At 37.9% G+C, this 23,957-nt stretch overlaps 1 protein-coding gene across 1 annotated transcript in view; it reads right to left on the bottom strand.

Moving 5' to 3' along the window:
• The window catches only part of LOC105484286 (limb and CNS expressed 1), a 51,157-nt gene extending 42,022 nt beyond the window's left edge, over positions 1 to 9,135 (bottom strand). The window contains exon 1 of the mRNA XM_071098676.1: positions 8,828 to 9,135. Coding sequence (XP_070954777.1) covers positions 8,828 to 8,909 — 82 coding nt within the window. The 5' untranslated portion in view covers positions 8,910 to 9,135. The remainder of the gene's footprint in view (positions 1 to 8,827) is intronic.
• Between the last annotated feature and the right edge of the window lie 14,822 nt (positions 9,136 to 23,957).

The raw sequence follows: 23,957 nt of genomic DNA, 5'->3' as shown, positions 1-23,957 counted from the left end.
TTTTTTTGGTCCCAATTTTTCACTTTCTAATGGATGCTAAAGGCAATAGACCTGCTCCTAGCAAAAACTACCATGAGGAGCTAATCTTATTTTAAATTAATTTTCATAACAGTGTATGCTTCAGGAAAGTAGAAACAATATAGTTCATTGCTCAGTTCAATTGCCTAATATGACACAAGTCCTGCATAGAAGACAGTCATTTGTTCACAAAAAGGGATCTTAAAAATCCATTATAAATTTGATAGAAAAAAAAGAGCAAATTTCTTTAAGACTTACATGAGGAAATATTCTAGCTGGGTAGAATTTCCCTTGTCAAAAATAAAGACAAATTGGAAAGGCTGCCATTTAAGGATAAATCATTAAGAGGCTCTCAAGATGATTACCATATTTCTTTTTTTTCTTTTTTTTTTTTTTTTTTTTGAGATGGAGTTTTGCTTTTGTCACCCAGCTGGTGTGTAATGGCGCTTTCTCAGCTCACTGCAGCCTCCACCTCCCGGGTTGAAGTGATTCTCCTGCCTCAGCTTCCTGAGTAGCTGGGAGTACATGTGCCTAACACCAACCCAGCTAATTTTTGTATTTTTAGTAGAGATGGTGTTTCACCATGTTGGTCAGGCTAGTTTTGAACTCCTGACCTCAGGTGATCCACCCGCCTGGGCCTCCCAAAGTGCTGGGATTACAGGCGTGAGCCACCGTGCCCGGCCGCCATATTTCTAAATTGATTCTCTGTCTCTGAACAGATGGATTTATGTCATGTAATATTTTAATATAACCTTTAATTAAATTATCCCTGGCAGGCGATATTTTAAAATAAAGTTAATTAGTATTTTGTATTTTAGCAATCCAATCATGTGCAACTTGTTTTTACCAATGTTACTTCCTAGTTTTCTTGAGGAACAATGGGAAAAGGACCCCTACATAATTTAAAGGGCAAGCTCAACATGTGATGCTAATTTACCATTAATCAAAATGAGTTGAAAAATGCGGTACCTTTGGGTCTTGTGCTGGTCTTAGCTGAACCCCAGGACACTGACAAACAGAGTTGCTGTCTAGTTGTTTATAACCATCCTCAGCCTTCGCCAAGTTTTGGCCAGGCTAATGGAATCTTGTGGACACACAGGGTACAACACGTAGGAATCACGGACCCCTTTTCTTTTGTGTAGTCACTTTTAAAGGTAGCCACAACACACAGCAGGACTGAGACAGCTTGGAGTCTTGCTTTGTTCCCAGCAGAGGGACTTTCCTTTGGTAATGCTCCCAAGTCAGAGCTTAACTCTTCAGCAACTGGAAAGCTGGTTGTGTTTCTTCTTTTGTTTGCTTTTTTTTTTTTTTTTACTTCTTTCATGCCCACCCTTTACCCCAAACATTTTCCTGAGGAAATTATGATCCTTTAGGTTGTTTTACAAAGTTAACCTCTCAGGAGACTCTGCAAAACATGCAAAAGGGATATCATTCTTTTTTGTTTAATTTTCACCTTTAGAATTTAAAACCAATGAACTGTAAATCCTTTTAGGGGAAAATTTAAATAACACTTATTTTATGTATATTTGGAAGCACAGGGTAATTTTTTGAGGAGGGAGGGGAAAATTAATGAAGGTGTAAGAGGGAATCACAAAGACAAATTAAAGTAAAAAGTTATTAAGTATCCCATATTTAAGCAGCACGCCTGATTTCACATGTGTGGTTTATATGTGCACATTGGGTCAGATGATGTCATCCAATCTCAAAAACTGCATAAAATAGAAGCCTGATGTACCTATTTAACCAATCAGAAAGTACATATCTTTCTCACATTCTATTGGATAATGACATTGCACTGTATTTAAAAGAGACTTTAGAGGACCAATGATTTTAGACAACCAATAAAGGATTAGTCATGCTGGTTGCTCTGCTGATCAGTTCTTCTTAGTCAAAATGGTCAAATAAGTGTAAATGTAGCTTTGTGCAATGCATCTTCCTTCCCTGGAAACAATCATTATAAGAATGCTCAAGATCCTGCCACAGCTATTTAACGAAGGTCTATGTACAAGGCACAGAGTTTGGCTCTAAAGAACGTGGTGCATGCATGGCTTTGGTGACTCACAGTTGGGGGAAGATCCAGTGGATGAATGTAAGGATGGGCAATTTAAGCCATTGTGCCAACATGGCATATGAAATGATTCTGAGAGAGTGTGATAGGGCCAACCCACGGCAGAGCTCTAGCCGAGCGGGTGTGTTTGTCTTTGGAGCCCTGACTTTCTTGATGCTCTGTTCTCTTTTATCTGGCTATCAACTTAACCCTGCATGTAATTAGCCTGTGATAATGGAGTCAGAGGATAAATGGCTTAAAAGGGTCTTGGCACAGTTTATTTCATCGTAAAGGAGAACACCTGACAATGGGGAGAATCATCCCCCCTTTATTTGAGGAAGAAAAATCAACCAATTGGCAATCCAAAAATGTCTGATTGTGCACCTGCTAGGTGTGTGTCCCTGTGTGAGGTACCTGGGGGTTACAGGAAAGTACAAGGTACAGCTCTGCCCTCCTGGAACTTACAACTTAGGTGTGGACAAAAACACCCCAGTGAAGCTGTAACACTTTGTACAGAGCCACATGAGGGAAATGTAAACTAAATAGCACAGGCCATAAGTGCCAAAGGAGTGGTGACTAAATGATGGTTTCTCACAGCTGCTTAATGGGATGAGATCAAAATAGGGATCAACTGATTATCATCGCAGGAGGAAAAAAAAAAGCAAAACCATAATTCAAACATTTCATGGACACCAGAGAAAAAAATATAAAGAATTATGGGGAGTGTAATAATTGTCTATTTTGTCAATATTAATCTTTCAATGGGATTCTTTTTTTTTCTTTTTCTTTTAAAATATAAATGTTTTAACTACCTTGACAGACTAAACTTATATGGGCATTTGAGCATGGAGGTAAAGAAGTAAGAGCTTTTGGGGTTAAAACATCAATATGAAATGTATTACAAAAAGAAGATTCTTTTATGAAAGGCTTCTAAAGTTGTCTTATATTTCTTAAATCAATCTGTAGCACATAATCAGTAAAACCGTGTCATTTAAACAGAAGATCATAACTTAGAAACTCAACCTTATGCATCTGTATCTTATTATGGGCTGTAACTTAACACATGAGTTTCAGAAGTTGTTAAAATTGAGTTCAGACTAACAAATCTTAACTGTTAAAAACAACAGCAACCACCACCAAAAACCTCTGGTGAGATGGGAGAGCAGTCAATGAAGAGATCCCGGATTTGATCTCGCAGAACAGGTGTCTGTCATATTTGATTTTGATCTGTTAAATCTCACTTATCTATGATAAATAAATGTACTAGGACAGATATGGCCATAAAGTGATCAAGAAGCTACCTATTTTTTCCACTTTAAAAACCTGTCTTCTGGGGTTGAGACTTTTATACATTTGACTGTAAACTCTGTCAAATGTATATTTACTGAAAAAAGAAAAAGAACCAGCTCTTATGCCATTGATAGTTGTACTAAAATTTACATTTTTCCCTTAGTATAGATTCAAATAAAAATAGGCCCTATAATAAATCAAGTAAAATTCGCATTTGAATAGGCTTCAGACAAACAGACATCCATAGTTTAGATGCTAAAATTAGCAGAGTTCAAATTACTGTAATTAAGATGCACTCATTATTTTAAAATAAGCTACCAAGCACTATAGGGTTTATTTTTGTTTGGCTGGTTTTTTGTGGTTTTAAACTGTATTTTTTCAGGGGTGGTGGAATGCAATGCAATATGTATAGGGATTTTACTACACAATAATCTTTAGCCTTTACATCCTACTCCATTCCTTTCAGTGAAATGTGAAAACTATACATTTATCAGCAAATTTATTGATTTCACGTAACTGTACTGAAAAGCATGGGGTGGATAAAGTACTTGACTCCTGAGGATTCTTGCTCTCTCATGCTGCATATAGCTAGATTCATGATTACTAAGATGTTTTTAATAGCCCTGTAGTCTGGTCCAGTTTTTCCAAAGGGTAAAAAACGAACTCTTTGAAGTAAAGTATTCACCTATCTGATATAAATAAAATCTTTCATGCAGAAAAATGTTCTCCCAAATGGAAGAGTTAATGCACCTCAAATATGTGAGAAATTTGCTTCCAATTTTTCAACGCTTACTAAAGGATCCATCTTACTTTTTCATTATAAAATTTGGGAAAAAATACCAGTGAAATCTTACACGTCACTTCATAAGTCAATGCTAGAAACCAACTCATTCTCATGGCTACAGTGACAATGAAGATACTTTTTAAACAATCTTTTTGAGAAAGTTTACCCTGGTTTTGGCCTTCAGTCAGTGAAAGTGGTTTCTCCCCATAGGCATGTTTGACATTCACAAATCTTGCATCTTATCTGAGTTGGCAAACGGTTTCTTGCTAAGAAAAAGCTGCAGTTTTCCCTAACTTAGGTATCGGGATGTGTACCTCCAACCAATGTCAATATAAACTTTTCCCCAATGCAACATAAGGCCATAAACTTCCAGAACTAATTGAGGATCACTGTTAACTCCAATGGCTCCCTATTGTTGGCATGTCAGCATGACCCAACCTGCCTCCTCAGTCTGTCTCTGCCTCCCCCACCACATGGTTCTTGTATTGCCCAATTTGTCTTTGGACAAGCTGTGCTATCTCATCAAAAATTATCTTGCCCTTGGCCGGGCGCGGTGGCTCATGCCTGTAATCCCAGCACTTTGGGAGGCCGAGGCGGGCGGATCACGAGGTCAGGAGGTGAGACCATCCTGGCTAACATGGTGAAACCCCGTCTCTACTAAAAATACAAAAAAAAAAAAAAAAAAGAAAAGAAAAGAAAAGAAATTAGCCGGGCGTGGCCGCGGGCTCCTGTAGTCCCAGCTACTCAGGAGGCTGAGGCAGGAGAATGGCGTGAACCTGGGAGGCGGAGCTTGCAGTGAGCTGAGATCGCGCCACTGCACTCCAGCCTGGGTGACAGAGCGAGACTCCGTCTCAAAAAAAAAAAAAAATTATCTTCCCCTCTCCACTTTCTTGTCACACTTCTGTTCAAATGTGATTATTTAATGGACTCCCTCTATGCTCCTGGTAGAGTTCCTTTTTCTCCCCTCTGTTTTCCTAACAGATAAAGTCAAGCATCCCAAATCCAAAAACCTAAAATCCAAAATGTTCCAAAATCCAGAACATTTAATTGCTGACATGAGACTCCAAGGAAATGTTCACTGAAGCATTTCAGATTTCAGATTTTCAGATTTGGGGTGCTAAAGTATATATAATGCAAATGTTCTGAAATCCAAAAATAATCTGAAATCTATAACACTTCTGGTCCCAAGCATTTCAGGTAAGGCATACTCAACCTGTACTGGTATTACAACACTAATGACATGGTAACTAGCACTTGTGAGAGGCAATGTCTCATAGTGTTTCAAGGTGAGGAGTTAGAAGACAGAATTTGATTCCTGGCTGTATCACATACTAGCTGTGTGACCTTGAGCAAGTCATTTTAACTGCCACGTGCCTCAGTTTCCTCACCTCTAACAACAATAGTACCTACATTGCTAGCTTACTATGAAGAATAAATGTTTCTAGTACCGTGCCTAGCACATGATGAGGACTTGACATCTTAACCTTACTATTAAATGGTTGAAGGAAGAGCCCAAAGATGTCAGATAAATGTATTCTGCTCTTGTAATATGAAGAGTTAACATTCAGATTAGGATCTGAAAGCATAGCTATCTTGAAGTCATATGGTGATTTCTATTGAGAAGGTACGCAAGGAATTGTCAAACAGCGGCAAACGAGTAGTAAGTTCAAACACTTCTTCAAAAGAGCAGACAGGGGCTGCTTTTAGGATAGCTCAGCTTTGGTTGTGATGCATGACACATGAAACAAAATTGGATATTGCACAAAGCCAAGAATGGAAGGCAACATGGAGACAAGACACACTTTGCAGAGATTCTGCCTGGTAGTGTGGAGACTTCCAGTGCTACTTGTTTTAAAAGAGAGACATTTATGCAGGGAAGAACAGTCCAGTGTCAGCTTAGATGAACAAATTTCAAATTGGGAGTCCACTTTATTTGAAACCTCTTTCCATTATTTTTCATATGAAATGTGAAATAGGGAAAAGAAAAAAAAGCGTTATGGAATTTATTTCCTTCTAGAAGAGAAAATAAAAAAAGAAACAAATCACAACTATTGCCAGATGAATGCCTTGTATAAAATAAAATGACAGGTTTAATGTATTGCAAAATACCATTTGAAGAGCTTCCTTGTCTGAGAAAGCATTTGAATTTTATTTCTTTAAATGAACGTAACTATTCCCATGTGCATCTGTTTCAGACCAGAAAACTCTCTGGGTGCTTTCTCTTGAAGAGAAAATTCAGTTACTGTTGCTTGTTTTTAAGCAAATCAAAAGCCAACTGAGGGCAATAAATGAATTGCATGATCATTTACACTCCCTGCATTATGTATAACCAAAGAGTGAAGAGAGAAAAACTGTGTTTGCATTCATGGGATTGAAATTTAGAAAAAATTTAAGTGTTTTGTGTGTGCATGTGTGTGTGTTTGTGTGTTTGTGTGTGTGTGCTCTTTTGTTCAACGGGGCTGGGTTTTAAAAATTCTTGGATCAGCTTTCATCTTGTAGGAAAGTAAGGTAGCAATTTTTCTTAAGGAATTGGCAGTGATGTGCTCAAGTGCTCAGCTCTTTCCTTCTGGCAGAAAGAGCTTGGAGCCGGTTAGAGTGGAGGAGGAGCTAGGAGTGACTAGGAGGAGAGGGGACTGCTCAGAACCTGCCATTCAAGGCTGGTGGCAGCTTTTTACAGGCTGCCAATAGGAGTGTGGTGGCAGCAACTTATGGGTATGCCAAAGAAAATGGGTCCATATGCCAAACTCTGGCGTGTGCAGCACCTACAGCTTGCTAGGGCAATGGCATAGGCTCCAGACAGACTTTTGATGTCCTGTCCCAGAAAGTAAGCAAGCCCATTCCCACTTATTCCACGAGATTGGTAAGTGATTGGATGTTTTACAGTTAGGAAAACTCCTGGTACAGAAATGTGCCATTTGGCTTACTGTCATTTAGTCATTTTGCAGATTAGAAAAGAAGGGAGAGAATCGGCAGTTTAATATTCACGTCTATTAAGCCATGCAAGCAGTTGCAGAGCAGCAGTCCATTCTAGGGTAAACAGGAAATGTTCTCTGGTCAAATTTAGTTTCTATGTTAATGAATGAAATATATAAAACAGGACACTTATTTGTTCTCCCATATGAAAGAAGTCCTGCGAAGTCCTGGGTGACAGAACTTAATGTATGCTTTATTGTAATCCTTTTTCTAGTCTATCTTCTCTTCTAAACTGTAAACAATCACAGCAATTTAGTTCATCTAAAAATGAGCTGTACAGTTTCACATTTGAACTTATTGAGTTTTTCAATGAGCCAGTGAAAAATGTCCCCCTATTTTTTTAACTGCTTCCCCTATTTAAACCCTCAGCATAAGAACCCTGGTCCTATACAATTTATCCAAAGCTTGGGCAGCCCAAGAGCCCTTTTATCCCGCACTAGTGAATTCAGTTCTATTGTAGGAGAGAGACATTCTTTCCTTCCCTTTTCGCTTAAAAAACATAACAAACCTGAATAGACTCCAGGCTAGAGTAGTGGAGAGAGTGATTTTTATTAGATCTAACATAGTTATTGGCAAATGCTTAAAGACAATATTTAAAAAGAGAGAGAGAGAGAAAGAAAAGGCTTTCACTTTATGCCTTAAAGGACAGATTGGTTACAATTTAACATCTAAGAGGAAAAAATTATAGAATTAAATAGCCTAACATTCCTCTTTCTTCAACATATGAGAAATCTAAGCTAAGAGGACATCTGGAAAGGAACATTATTCAGCAATCAGAAAGCAAAAATTCAAACCATTGATGTTTTGATGGAGACAAACATAACTAGATTCACAAAGAGGAAAGCTGCAACCTATTGAAGTTAAAAAAAAATCCATATGCATTTTACCTTTTGGGAAGTTCCATAGCAAAGTTCTATTTCAGAAGCCCTTTGTAATATGAAACCCACTGTAGATAAGATACAACATGAAGATAGTCTGTTTTGCAGCAGCAGGAAATCAAATTGGTTCCAGAAACGAAGTTATATGACAAATGGTTTAATAGTATTGCTAGAATTGGAAATCTTGATTGAATTATTTTTAAATCATTTAAAAAAAAAGATTTTAAAATAACTTTGCCTTGCTGTATAAATTGGTGGTGGGGGGGTGTGGGGTCCCCACAGCGAGTGTTGCTGAGGTTGGGAGGCATCTCATTTTATTGGCCTTTTAACTAAAGCATTATAATCTGTTATCAAAATTTAAAAGCTCAGCGGTGATTTACTGTTAATTCTGGTTTGCAACAAAAATTTTCAGACAAACACGATACTGGAATTAACATAACTAATATGTGCTGTGGGGTATTAAACAGGTTAACAAATAATGATATATTTTAGTATCATTTCCAAGTTATTTTTAGGTTTAATCTCAGCACCAATCAGTTTTGCTTTACTTTAAAAGCATCAGAAAAAGTTCATTAGGTCTTAGGCAGGTCTTGGATTATAGAAGAGACTTCCAAATAGTTAGCAAGATGTATCACTGACAGAATAACCCAGCGCCTAATGCCTGTAGGTGAAATGAAATCGTTCTTCTGACTGAAGTCAGGAACAAGTTAAAATATCACTTAGAACACAGCATACGACTGCAGAGATTTAGGAGAAATCTTACTTAAATAGGATGTGACTTGACGTTTAGGACTATTTTCTAAAAAGTCAAAAAACTTTTCCCCCTTCAGTACTTACAGTCTTTGAAGACTAGAGACGGATCTCTGTGAGGCAAGACCTGGGCAATGATGTGTCTCAGAGATTCCAAGGTTCTGTCCATCTTGGGTCTGCCTGTGTGAGCCTCCTGTACAGAGTGTCCTCATGCCTGAATTCTTGCAGTCCTGGGCTGAATTTCTGCAGCTCATTGATGCACTGGATTACCAAAGAATCCCTTTTAACATCTGCCAATCAGACATTTCCCAGAATCTAAAGACCCCTCAGGGGGCCCTCTTCCCAGGCTCACTTATCTTTGTTGTATGCTGAGCTAATTAGCTCGAAAGGCTAGCTGACAGGCGGGTTCCCATTGCTTTCTTCTGTTAAACACACCCACCTACAGGCTAGCTGGGGAAGCTCTCTAAATTATGAAAATGGCTTTCCTCTCCAACCAGATTTTCTCTGAATGCTGTGCAGCATTCTGACTTGAGTATTTCTTCTGGCCCTCCATCTTCAATTGTGTTGCCCCCAGGAATATGGAATCAGGAAGGTTATTTCTCTAGGAAATTTCCTGAATGACAAGGGAGCTTCCAGCTCAGGACTGCCAGCTATGTATTAACAGTATAATCTGTATAAATCTAAATTTTCAGTATAATTCTTATTTGGCAAAGGAGTACCATAAAGATTACGGGGCTGGGCGCAGTTTCTCATGCCTGTAATTCCAGCACTTTGGGACGCTGAGGCAGGCAGATCGCTTAGCCCAAGAGTTCCAGACCAGCCTGGGTAACATGGCGAAACTCCAACTCTACAAAAAGTACAAAAATTAGCTGGGTGTGGTGGCACAAGCCTGTGGTTCCAGCTACTTGGGGGGCTAAGTTGGGAGGATGGCTTGAGCCTGGAAGGTTGAGGCTGCAGTGAGCCCAGATTGTGCCACTGCACTCCAGCCTGGGTGACAAAGTGAGACCCTATCTCAATTTTTTAAAAAATCTTTTAATAACTAACTTAAAAAACTTATATGTATTTGCTTGCCCTGTTTCTTTGTTTTATTTTTCTTTTTAATAGGGTCTCATACTGTCATCCAGGCTGGAGTGCAGTGGCGTGATCATAACTCACTGCAGCCTTGACTAAGGCGAGGGGCTTGAGCTCTGGGCTCAAGCAATCTTCCCATCTCAGTGCCCCAAGTAGTTGGGAGGCACGTGCCACCACGCCTGGCTAATTTTTAAATTTTCTGTAGAGATGGGGTCTCACTATGTTGCCCAGGCTGGTCTCAAATTCCTGGGCTCAAGCAATCATCCCGCCTTGGCCCCCAAAGTGCTGGGATTACAGGCGTGAGCCACTGCATCCTGCTCTGAAATTTTTAATAATTATTAAATGAAAGGAAGTGAATTACATCAGAATTAATTAAAGTCAACCTTGGGAATGATTCACTTTGAAGGGTAAATGGGGACACAAATGTTCCCAGGCAAGCTGTAAGACTGTCCGTCAGGTTTTACTTGCCTCTGCCCAACAGAAGTGACTAAAATCTGGAAGCCTTGGCTTCCAGAAGAGTGGCTCCTGAATTCAAACACAGGGCTTAATTTAGTCTCTAGCTGTATCCTTTTTTTTTTTTTTTTTTTTTTTGGAGACAGAGTCTTACTTTGTCATGCAGGCTGGAGTGCAATGGCGTGATCCGGGCTCACTGCAGCCTTGACTTCTCAGTCTCAAACAGTCCTCCCACCTTAGCCTTTCTAGTAGCTGGAACCACAGGCCCACGCCATGGTGCCTGGCTAATTTGTGTATTTTTAGTAGAGAGGGGGTTTCACCATGTTGCCCAGGGTGGTCTCAAACTCCTGGCCTCAAGTGATCTGCCCATCTCGGCCTACCAAAGTGCTAGGATTACAGACGTGAGCCACCATGCTTGGGCTTTATGGATCTTAAGAAAACAGAAATTCTTTTTCTACCTATTCATGATATATACTACCCGTAACCCTTTGTTAAATAATCTTTCCATAGAAGACATAAATATAAGTCACGGGATTCCTTTTCCATAATAAGGATTTATACCAGATATAAAATAACTAATTTTAGTGGCTATAACCTATGTTACTTGTTGAAGGAGGTTGTTGAGGATTGTCAAACTTTTATTAAAATATTTTTCCAGGGTAGCCACAGAGATTGCTTTTCAGTGTTTCTTCCAATTTTCAGATTCCATAACTAGGTTGTATTTTATGATGAACTGAAAGTAGACCATTAAAGACTATATAAAAATGAAATACCTTCCATGTGATCAGCTTCTTCAACTAGTTTGTAGAAGAGCAGGCTTTGTAAAAGGAAATAGATGGAATGGAACTATAATAATAATAATTCCTATTATACTGACTGCATTAGTTCATGCTGCTAATAGAGACATACGCGAGACTGGGTAATTTATAAAGGAAAGAGTTTGAATTGACACACAGTGCAGCATGACTGGGGAGGCCTCAGGAAACTTACAATTATGGTGGAAGGGGAGGCAAACACGTCCTTCTTCACATGGCAGCAGGAAGGAGAAGTGCCAAGCAAAGAGGCAAAACTCCTTATAAAACCATCAGATCTCGTGAGAACTTACTCACTATCATGAGAACAGCATGGGGGTAATCACCCCATGATTCAGTTACCTCCCATCAGGTCCCTCATGTCTTGAATTGTGATTATGGGAACCACAATTCAAGATGAGATTTGGTTCCAGGTGTGGTGGCTCACACCTATAATCCCAGCACTTTGGGAGGCCGAGGCAGGTGGATCACCTGAGGTCAGGAGTTTGAGACCCACCTGGCCAACATGGTGAAACCCCAGCTCTACTAAAAATACAAAAATCAGCTGGGCGTGGTGGTGCATGCCTGTAATCCCAGCTACTTGGGAGGCTGAGGCAGGAGAATTACTTGAACCTGGGAGGCAGAGGTTGCAGTGAGCCGAGATTGTGCCACTGGACTCCAGCTGGGGCGACAGCATGAGACTCTGTCTCAAAAAAAAAAAAAAAAAAGGATGAAATTTGGGTGGGGACACAGTGAAACCATATCATGACTATCACTTAGCAAATGCCCAGAGGGAGTATATGCCACACAGGACACAGACACAGGGTTGTCCCAGAGGGCAAAGACATTGTATAAGATGAGAACTTGAAAAAAGTAGCCCGCATGTTAATACATTTTCTTTAAATAGGGTCCCAAAGTGCACTTTACATGAGCTGTACCAAATAGGAAATTTTCCATGATCTTGCTGTCCAGGAATTTATAATCTAAAACAGAAATTAGATGCTTTGTGGACAAAAAAGCTATTATCCATTGATTGGACACAAAGTATAAATGAAGTACTTTCAATGTGATATTGTATTGGAAACCAAGATATTTAATAGCACCACTAGAGAACTAAGAAAATTAATATAGACTTCTCAAAGAAGTAAGCCTGATAATATTAAAAAAGAAAAAAATAGAAATGTTTCGATTTCAGTCAATAAATGGGCATTTCTGTATGCTCAAATATAACTCCAGCAGTATTTTAAAATATTTTGGTTGCATTTTGGTGAAAGCAACACTGAAGGTGAGATCATTAAGACCTAGGGTCTGATGTTCATTATCTATATATACTTAAAGAAGCCACTCATCTTTGGGCTCAGAGTCCTCATCTATAAAATTAAGGGATTAAGCTGGATGCTCTCTTTCAGTTCTAACATACATTTTTCTATGTCTGTATTACAAATGAGCACAAATATTATCACAGATATTTTAGCCTTCTGTAAGTTCATATGTTTGTTTCCTAAGGGTGCAATGATCTTCAAACAAATCACTTCTATTCCCACAATCAATCTGATTGTTATCCATTCATCAGTATGAGAGACACAAATCAATATAAGGAATTCAACGATGTTCACTGCTAATACTAATTATAATGAAAGGTAATTTGTTGAGAAAACTAATTTTCTTGCCGGGTGCAGTGGCTCACGCCTGTAATCCCAGCACTTTGGGAGGCCGAGGCAAGTGGATCACCTGAGGTCAGGAGATTGAGACCAGCCTGGCCAACATAGGGAAAACCCATCTCTAGTAAAAATACAAAAATTAGCCGGGCTTGGTGGCGCATGCCTGTAATCCCAGCTACTCAGGAGGGTGAGGCAGGAGAATTGCTTGAACACAGGAGGCAGAGGTTGCAGTGAGCCGAGATCGCACCACTGCACTCCAGCCTAGGTGACAAGAGTGAGACACTGTCTCAAAAAAAAAAAAAAAGAAGAAGAAGAAAAAAAGAAAAAAAGAAAACTAATCTTCAATTTCCATAAGGTTTTTCTTTAAAAACCAAACTATGAGCATCTTCATGGAGAGCTCCAAAACAGCTTCACGAAGAGAAGTCCATATAAATATCATGATTTTTAATGAGTTGTATTTTGATAAATGAAAAAGGAATTCTAAGAAAGGTGGATTATACAACATTCCAGTTAGAGAGCATAGTTTCTTCATTCCTATTAAGCCCAATCCTTCAGCAGAAGTTTTCTTAAACCTTTGTTTATGCATTTCCTTCTTAAATGCCCATAAAGACTTTTTACCTTAAAGTGCTATTGTAAGACAGTCTAGAAAAACAACTCTTTCTCACTATTCTTTATTCGATGTAAGAAGCATCTGATGGAGATGGAAGAACCTGAGAAACCCCTGAACAGTGTGTCTATTTTAGTACAAATTCTAAAGTTCACATTAGATTTCACTGTAAACCTCAACCATCTGTTGGCATATAGCAAAAACAAAAGTATTCAAACGAAGGTAGATGACTACAGTATAAACCAAAATGATGTTTTTACAAATCCTGTCAGAGTGTACTAATCAGAGGATGAGAAATAACATATAACTGACATATTCAGTGATCAAAACTTACCAGCCAATGGTAAGAAGGTGGCTCAGGGAAATAGCACACTTACCATTCTTTCAGGGAGAACAGAGTTCTTTGAGATGAGAAATCAAGGTGGTATATTTTGCATAATTTTATGCATAATGCAACAAAAAAGTTGATGGAAACTATAATTTTTTCAGTAAAAAGAAAAAATCATTCCTGGTCAGGCATGGTGGCTCATGCCTATAATCCCAGCGCTTTGGGAGGCTGAGGCGAGTGGATCACTTGAGGTCAGGAGTTTGAGACCAGCCTGGTCAACATGGTGAAACCCCATCTCTACTAAAAATACAAAAATTAGCTGGGTGTGATGGTGCATGCCTGTAATCACAGCTACTTAGGAAGCTGAGGCAGGAGAATTGCTTGAAGCTGGGAGGCAGAGGTTGCAGTGAGCTGAGATCATGCCACTACACTCCAGTCTGGGTGACAGAGTGAGACCCCCATCTTAAAAAAAAAAAAATTAATTCCTGTAATTCCAGTAACAGTTTTGTTGTTAGATGGCTCATTACAGTTATAAAAATGTTAAGAAGGTGGGGCCACTTATTAAAATAACATGCAGAATGTTAGAAAATATAACAGATACATTGAAGAGTCATCTTCAGTTAGAAACAAGAAGGAACTGTCTCCTTTTGCCATAAGGTGCTCTGCTCTGGAGGAAGAAGCTAGCATAAGTGAAACAGGAGAGTGGGCCTATTGGTGAGGCTGCAGGTGAGGTTAGTGAAACTCCAGGTCCTCAGAGATTTCAGTTCAAGACATGCAGGCTTTAAAGAATAAACCTGCAGTAACTAAGCCTGAGTTGATTTATACTACTCATCTCTAGTGAATCAGGTGACTGAGAGAGGGAGTGGACCTTGATTGAGATTTAGGAAGATTATCATCCCTGAAATAATTTCTTCACTTACTTTCTAATTCTTAAAAATTTACAATTTAAGATAAATTAAATCAAATGTAAAAGAATTGGAATGAAACAGTTAAATGCCTTAATATGGAGAACAAATAGTTTATGAAAACAACGGGAAATGACTGACAACAGCTCCTTTCAGATTCTAATGGGAAATGAGTGGAAGGAACTGGAAGGGTCTAAATGCAGAATTGTCAAAAGAGGGTCAAAGCTGTGTTCAGGAGTGTTTCTGAGGGTGTGTGGGAGGATGAAGAAGAAAGGCTGGGAAGAAGATGACTTCGCAGAGGTAATAGCTAATGACTGTTTAGTGTCAGCTTTGTTTAGCCTCGACTAGGAAGAGAGCAGTAGGAGGAATGAATGGCTGTATAGCATCAACTTTGTTTACTCTCAGCTGGGAACGAACAAGTTAAAAGAATGAACGGCTGCAGTGTTAATTTATATACTGTCAATTGGGAAGGGACCAGTGAGACATTTGAATCAAGGTATTTACTGAGAGAGTGAGTTGGAAAGGTAACTTCAGATGGTTTCTAGGCAATAGTTTACAAACACAAGTAAAATAAAAGAACTTTATCCTAGATACTTGTTTATTGATGTTTCACTGCCTTTAAGAAATCATTAATAGGAATTCTGTTGAACTACATGAAAAATAACTAGAAAATAGATAAATATCCCATCTCCAGATTACAGGAATGCACATTTCTTCATTTCTATAGAACATTATGTAAAACCACTATTAAACTGCTCTTTTTCCTTGCCAATGCAAAGTCAACTCTCATAACCATAAAGCACAATGAAATTCAACCTCTCATTTATGTCAGCTTTTTGATTGGTATATATATGGGGACGGTATATATAGAGGGGTGTGTGTGTATATATATGGTATATATATAGGTCCATGTTATCTTGATGGTCTCATATAACCAATTACCCGGAGCTATCTTGGTATTTGGTCTCTGAGAGGAGTAAAATCGATTATTCAAGAAATACTTCAGAGGTCAAAGATACTGGGGAAGGCTTTGCTAGTTCACAGGTTAACATTTAAAGATAAACTCAGAGTTATTTAAGTGGGAGAATTTGGATGTTCAAACTTGCAAGATTGGAGATAATGATGCAAAGCCCTTGGGTCATTGGATGTTATTTGTGATAACTGAGCTCATTAACGATGGTTGGCTGACTTCCAGCCTAATATGTATTTTTAAAAAGATAGTTTAAAAAATTTTGGGCCGGGCGTGGTGGCTCAAGCCTGTAATCCCAGCACTTTGGGGGGCCGAGACGGGCGGATCACGGGGTCAGGAGATCGAGACCATCCTGGCTAACACGGTGAAACCCCGTCTCTACTAAAAAATACAAAAAACTAGCTGGGCGAGGTGGCGGGCGCTTGTAGTCCCAGCTACTCGGGAGGCTGAGGCAGGAGAATGGCGTAAACCCAGGAGGCGGAGCTTGCAGTGAGCTGAGATCCAGCCACTGCACTCCGGCTTGGGCGACAGAGCGAGACTCTGTCTCAAAAAAAAAAAAAAAAGAAAAAATTTGGTTTGTTTTTGGAGTGGATTTTGCTAGTGGCCTTTATAATGATATTTTCTCTTTCATAAAAGTTTACCTAATTATTGGTTCCTCTCCTTCCATTTTCTCAGATAACACACACCCTTTCCAGTACAGAAATTTATATCATTGGGTGCATAGGAGAAAACTTTATTCAAAATGTGGCTGTAAAGTGATCAGGTTGATTCTAAAAGAGGCATTTGAATTCCAGCTGAGTTTCTGAGCTACTCTTCAAATAAAGAAAGAAGAGGTCTTCTATAAGGGGCAAGCCAAGGGATGAGACAGACACCCCTTCTATGGGTTACCTAGAAAGTCACATTTCTGGGGGTGTAAGTCATATGAAATGTTTAAATCTTTGCAAAAAAAAAAATGAGCAAATTAAAAGGAATATCTAGACTATGCAAAAATTATTAGATTAAAATACCTAGGAGAATATTTATTGGTTGAAACAAATTACTTAAACCTAACATTAGTTGATGGAGATGTTGGGTTCAAGCAACCTAGTAATTTCACAGCTCCATATATTTCAGCTGAAGCTTCCTGTAAAGATTGCATCATCAGTATACTCTTAATTCAATCCAGGCTACACTTATGGATATGCTTACATTAAGATAAAAGCCTTGTGCCATCCATTTCACACTGTAAACTATAATTTTTACTTCACTTCCTATGCAGTTGCCACTAGAGTTCTGCACTTAGCATGCATTCTGCTGACAAAAAAGAAACATAAAGGAGTGTTGTGCAGTAAAAAAAATTTAAAAAAAGAAGCAGCATTATTTCTCTTCAAAATCTGTTTCAAGGAGAAATAAGAAACTGCATAGAAAGAGGGACCTATTTTCCCACAAATTGAAAATTGGAGAAAGACCAAATTAGAGTATATTTTCTTCTGAGCTTCTCAAGGTATCTCAGTAGCCTTGAGCTCAAAAAGAAAGCACTCCCCCAGCATTGCCCTCAAAACAAAACAAAAGCCCAGGAATGTTACATTGAGGGCTTCTGTCTATTGAGATGGGTTTTCTTGGGTATGCACTGAGAAGATAGAAAGACCCGTAATAGGAAAAAGCTTTGTTTTCTAAAAAGTGAGAAAACTTGGTGGAGGATAGAATCAAAACCTGGTTGTGAAGACTGTCTCCTCTCATACCTCCGTGGCACCAGGAGGACAAGTCAAATTTTATGGGCCTCTGAGACTCTGCAGAAGAGACTCCCAGGCGGAATACAAGCCTTAGGTCACTGGAATATGCTGGTTTTCCTATCATTCACCATTTTGGTACATTTTTCTCCTACTCCTTCCACACCTTATTTACTCTATGTGATTTTGAGCAAGTACTTTTACATCTAAAGATATTTTCTCATCTCTAAAATAAGAACAAGGTAATGGAGAATCACTGTAACTATAATATAAAAAACAGGGGAGGCCTCCAAGCCAGCAAAAGTTTATCTTAAAAAAAAAAAAAAAAATCTGTGTACTCTCTTCCCCCATATCACTTTGTATACCTCCACACACTTGAATTACTGATGTGTGAACATGTACATTTTCTTCCTAATCTAGGCCAAACCTCTTTAGCCAACAGTAACATTATAAGTAAGCAGAGTTTTTAAATTCATTTTTTAAAGTTTTTTTTTTTAATTTAAAACAATTATTTGGGGGTCTCACTATGTTGCCCAGGCTGGTCTCAAATTCCTGGGCTCAAGCGATTCTCCTACCTCAGCCTCCCAAGTAGCTGGAATTACAGGCACAGGCCATGCCTGGTGATTCGTTTATTTCAAATAGTTATCTTTTCTTTTTTAAAAACTAGAAGCAAATAGTCTTGTAATAAATGTCCCAAGTAATATTTTATAGATGAGGCATACTTCTACTTATGGAATTAAGTGTAAATGTTATATAAAATGTTAGTTTAAGAAATTTCTTATTTTTAATTTTTGTGAGTACATAGTAGGTGTATATATTTATGGAGTACATGAGATATTTTGATACAGGCATTTGATGCATAAGAATCACATCAGGGCAAATGGGGAATTCCTCAGCTCAAGCATTTATTCTTTCTTTGTGCTACAAATGATCCAATTATAGTTGTTTAGTTATTTTTAAATGTATAATAAATTATTACTGACCGTAGTCAACCTGTTGTGCTATCAAACACTAGGTCTAAATCATTCTAACTATTCTTTGGTACCCATTAACCATCCCCATTTTTCTCTCAACCCTACCTCTCAGCCTTTAGTAACCAGTGTTCTTCTCTTTCTCCTTGAGTTCAATTGTTTTAATTTTTAGCTTCTACAAATGGGTGAGAACATGTGAAGTTTGTATTTCTGTACCTGGCTTATTTCACTTAACATAATGACCCCACTTCCATCCATGTTTTTGCAAATGACAGGATCTTATTTTTTTTTTAATGGCTGAATAGCACTCCATTGTGTATACGTACCACATTTTCTTTATCCCTTCATCTATTGACGGACACTCAGGTTGCTTCCAAATCTTAGCTATTATGAACAGTGCTGCAACAAATATGGGAGTGCAAATATCTTTTCAATACACTGATTTATTTCCTTTGGGTATATACTTAGCAGTGGGATTGCTGGATAATATGGTAACTCTATTTTTAGATTTTGAGGAACCTCCAAACTGTTCTCCAATAGTGTTTGTATTAGTTTACATTCCCACCAACATTGTATGAGGGTTCCCTTTTCTCCATATCCTTGCCAGCAAATTTTTTTTTTTTAAATTTGAGACAGGGTCTCACTCTATTACTCTATCACCCAGGCTGGAGAGGCTGGAGTGCAGTGACATGATCACAGCTCACTGCAGCCTCGAACTCCCAGGTTCAGGTGATCCTCCCACCTCAGTCTTCCCAGTAGCTAGGACCACAGGCACACACCTCCATGCCTGGCTAATTTTTTTTTTGGTAGACAGGGTTTTGCCATGTTGCCTAGGCTGGTCTTGAATGCCTGGGCTTAAGAAATCTTCCTGCCTCGGCTTCTCAAAGTGCTGAGATTATAGGCATGAGCCACTGTGCCCAGCCCAGCATTTGTTCTTGCCTGTCTTTTGGATAAAGGCCATTTTAACTGGAGTGAGAAGACATCTCATTGTAGTTTTGATTTACATTTCTCTGATAATCCATGATGTTGAGCACTTTTCATACAACTGTTTGCCATTTTTATGTCTTCTTTTGAGTAATGTCTATTCAGATCTTTTGCCCGTTTTTAAATCAGATTACTAAATTTTTTTTCCTATCAGGTTATTGGAACACCTTATTTATTCTGGTTGTTAATCCCTTGTCAGATGGATAGTTTTCAGATATTTTCTACAATTCTGTGGGTTGTCTCTTCCTTTTGTTGATTGTTTCCTTCACTGTGCAGAGGCTTTTAAATTTGATGTGATCTCATCTGTCTATTTTTATTTTGGTTGCCTGTGCTTCTGGGGTATTACTCAAGAAATCTTTGCTTAGTTCAATGACTTAAGAGTTTTCCCAATGTTTTCTTGTAGTAATTTCAGTTTGAGGTCTTAGATTTAAACCTTTAATCCATTTGGATTTGAATTTTGTACATGGTGAGAGGTAGGGGTCTAGCTTTTTTCTTCTGCATATGGAGATCCAGTTTTCTCAGCATTATTGAAGACACTGTTCTTTCCCCAATGTATACTCTTTGCACCTTTGTTGAAAATGAATTCACTGTAGTTGTATAGATTTTTTCTGGGTTCTCTAGTCTGTTCCATTGGTGTATATGTCTGTTTTTATGCCAGTACCATGCTGTTTTGGTTACTATAGCTCTACTAGTTGTGGGTCTGTCATATACGGTTTTTATTATGTTGAGGTATGTTCCTTCTGTATCCAGTTTTTTGAGAGTTTTTTTCGTAATCATGAAGGGATATTGAATTTCATCCACTTTATTTTTTCAGCAATATGAAGTCAGATAATGTGATTACTCTAGTTTTGTTCTTTTTGCTCAGGACAGCTTTGGTTGTTCTGGGCATTTTGTGTTTCTATATAAATTTTAGAATTTTTTTTTCTATTTCTGTGAAAAATGTCATTGGCATTTTGATAAAGGATTACATTGAATTCCTAGCTTGCTTTGGGTAGTATGGACATTTTAACAATATTGATTTTTTCACTCCATGAACATGGGCTCTCTTTCCATTTGTTTGGTGTCCAATTTCTTTCATTAATAGTTTATAGTTTTTCAATTTCTTTCATTAATGTTTCATAGTTTTATTTTCATTAATGTTTTATAGTTTGCATTATAGAGTTCTTTCACTTCTTTGGCTAAGTTAATTCTTAGGTATTTTAATTTATTTATAGATATTGTAAATGAGATTACTTCCTTGATTTATTTTTCAGATTGTTTGATGTTGGCATATAGAAATGCTACTAAATTTTGTATGTTGACTTTGTATCCTGCGACTACTGAATTTTTTAAAATCAGATCGAAGAGTTTGTTTTTGGGTGGAGTCTTTAGATTTTTCCAAATAAAATATTTTATTGTCTGCAAACAAGGATAATTTGACTTCTTCCTTTGGAATTTGGATGCCATTTCTTTTTTCTGATTGCTCAAGCTAGGACTTCCAGAACCATGTTGAATAACAGTAGTGAAAGTGGACATCTTTGTTGTCTTCCAAATCTTAGGGGAAAGTCTTTAAGGTTTTCCTCATTCAGGATGATACTAGTTGTGGGTCTGTCATATATAGCTTTTATTATGTTGAGATATGTTCCTTCTGTATCCAGTGTCTTTGAGAGGTGTTTTTTTTTTTTTTTTTTTTTTTTTACCATAAAGAGATACTGAATTTCATCCACTTTATTTTTTCGGCATCAATAGATGCAGAAAAGGCCTTTGACAAAATTCAACAGCCCTTCATGCTAAAAACTCTCAATAAATTCAGTATTGATGGAACATATGTCAAAATAATAAGAGCTATTTATGAAAACCCACAGCCAATATCATAGTGAATGGGCAAAAACTAGAAGCATTCCCCTTGAAAACTGGCACAAGACAGGGATGCCCTCTCTCACCACTCCTATTCAACATAGTGTTGGAAGTTCTGGCCAGGGCAATCAGGCAGGAGAAAGAAATAAAGTGTATTCAGTTAGGAAAAGAGGGCAAGGACTTCATGTCTAAAACACCAAAAGCAATGGCAACAAAAGCCAAAATTGACAAATGGGATCTAATTAAACTAAAGAGCTTCTGCACAGCAAAAGAAACTACCATCAGAGTGAACAGGCAACCTACAGAATGGGAGAAAATTTTTGCAATCTACTCATCTGACAAAGGGCTAATATGGAGAACCTACAAATAACTCAAACAAATTTACAAGAAAAAAACAAACAACCCCATCAAAAAGTGGACTAAGGATATTAACAGACACTTCTCAAAAGAAGACATTTATGCAGCCAACAGACACATGAAAAATTGCTCATCATCACTAGCCATCAGAGAAATGCGAATCAAAATCACAATGAGATACCATCTCACACCAGTTAGAATGGCGATCATTAAAAAGTCAGGAAACAACAGGTGCTGGAGAGGATGTGGAGAAATAGGAACACTTTTACACTGTTGGTGGGACGGTAAACTAGTTCAACCATTGTTGAAGACAGTGTGGTGATCCCTCAAGAATCTAGAACTAGAAATACGATTTGACTCAGCCATCCCATTACTGGGTATATACCCAAAGGATTATAAATCATGCTGCTATAAAGACACATGCACATGTACGTTTATTGTGGCACTATTCACTATAGCAAAGACTTGGGACAAACCCGAATGTCCATCAATGATAGACTGGATTAAGAAAATGTGGCACATATACACCATGGAATACTATGCAGCCATAAAAAAGGATGAGTTCATGTCCTTTGTAGGGACATGGAGATGCAGCTGGAAACCATCATTCTCAGCAAACTAATGCAAGAACAGAAAGCCAAACACTGCATGTTCTCACTCATAGGTGGGAATTGAACAATGAGAACACTTGGAGACAGGAAGGGGAACATCACACACCGGGACCTGTTGTGGGGTGGGGCTGGTGGGGAGGGATAGCATTAGGAGATATACCTAATCTAAATGACCAGTTAAAGGGTGCAGCACAGCAACATGGCACATGTATACATATGTAACAAACCTGCATGTTGTGCACATGTACCCTAGAACTTAAAGTATAATAAAAAATAAATAAAAACAAATCCACTCAACTATTCTTTGTCTTTTGATTGGAGAGTGAAATCCATTTACATTCAATGTTATTATTGATAAGTAAGGACTTAACCTGCCATTTTGTTATTTGTTTTCTGGTTCCTTTGTGGTCCTCTCCTCTTTCCTTCCTTTTTGTCTTCCTTTTAGTGAAGGTGATTTTCTCTGGCAATATGTATCAATTTCTTGCTTTTTATTTTTTGTGTATCTGTTGTACATTTTTCTATTTGATGTTACCATGAGGCTTGGAAATAATATCTTATAACCCATTATTTTAAACTAATGACAACTTAACACTAACTGCATAAACAAACAAACAAGCAAAAAAGACAAAACTGATAAAAACTCTATACTTTACCTTTGTACCCCTACTTTTAAACTTTTTATTCTTTCTATTTATATCTTATTGTACTGTGTATGTTTTGAAAACTGGTTGTAGTTATTATTTTTTATTGGTTCAGCTCTTAGTCTTTCTCTGCAAGATATGAGCAGCACAATTACTGTGTTATAATATTTTGTTTGCCTGTGTACTTACTATTACCAGTAAGTTTTGATTTCTTATTGATCATTAATGCTCTTTTCTTTCAGATAGAAGAACTCCCGTTAGCATTTCTTTTAGAATAGGTCTGATGTTTATGAAATTCCTCGGCTTTTGTTTGTCTGGGAAAGTCTTTATTTCTCCTTCATATTTGAATGATATTTTTGCTGTATATAGTATTCTAGGATAAAAGGGTTTTTGTTTTTTTTCCTTCGGCACTTTAAATATGTCATGCCACTCTCTCTTGGCCTATAAGATATCCACAGAGAAGTCTGCTGCCAGATGTATTAGAGCTGCATTTTAAATTATTTGTTTCTCTTGCTGCTTTTAGGATTCTTTCTTTATCCTTGACCTTTGATAGTTTGATTATTAAATGTCTTGAGGTAATCTTATTTGGGTTAAATCTGCTTGGTGTTCTATAACTTTCTTGTACTTGAATATTGACATCTTTCGTTAGGTTTGGGAAGTTCTCTGTTATTATCCCTTTGAATAAACTTTCTACCCCATCTCCCTCTCTATTTCCTCTTTAAGGCCAATAACTCTTAGATTTGCTCCTTTGAAGCTGTTATCTAGATCTTGTAGGCTTGTTTGATTCTTTATTCCTTTTTCTTTTTTCTTCTCTGACCGTGTATTTTCAAATAGCCTGTTTTCAAGCTAATTCTTTCTTCTGTCTGATCATTTCTGCTGTTAAAGAACATGCATTCTTTAGTATGTCAATTACATTTTTCAGCTCCAGCATTTCTGCTTGATTATTTTTAAATATTTCAGTGTCTGTGTTAAATTCATCTGATAGGATTCTGAATTCCTTCTGTGTTTTCTTGAATTTTGCTGATTTGCCTCAAAACAGCTGTTTTGAATTCTCTGTTTGAAAGGTCACATATCTCTAGCCCTCCAGGATTGGTCCTTGGTGCCTTATTCTGTTTGGTGGATTCTTGTTTTCCTGAATGGTTTTGAAGCTTGTGGATGTTCATTGATGTCTAGGTATGAGATTTAGGTATTTACTATAATCTTCACTATCTGGGCTTGTTCGTACCTGTGCTTCTTGGGATGGCTTTCCAGGTATTTGAAGGAACTTAGTTGTTATAATTTAACTTTTTGGTCACTGTAGCTGTATCTGCATTAGGGGGTAC

Source organism: Macaca nemestrina, chromosome 6 (assembly GCF_043159975.1).
Source record: "Macaca nemestrina isolate mMacNem1 chromosome 6, mMacNem.hap1, whole genome shotgun sequence".
Lineage (NCBI taxonomy): Eukaryota > Metazoa > Chordata > Mammalia > Primates > Cercopithecidae > Macaca > Macaca nemestrina.
This window is presented reverse-complemented; position numbering and strand designations above follow the sequence as displayed.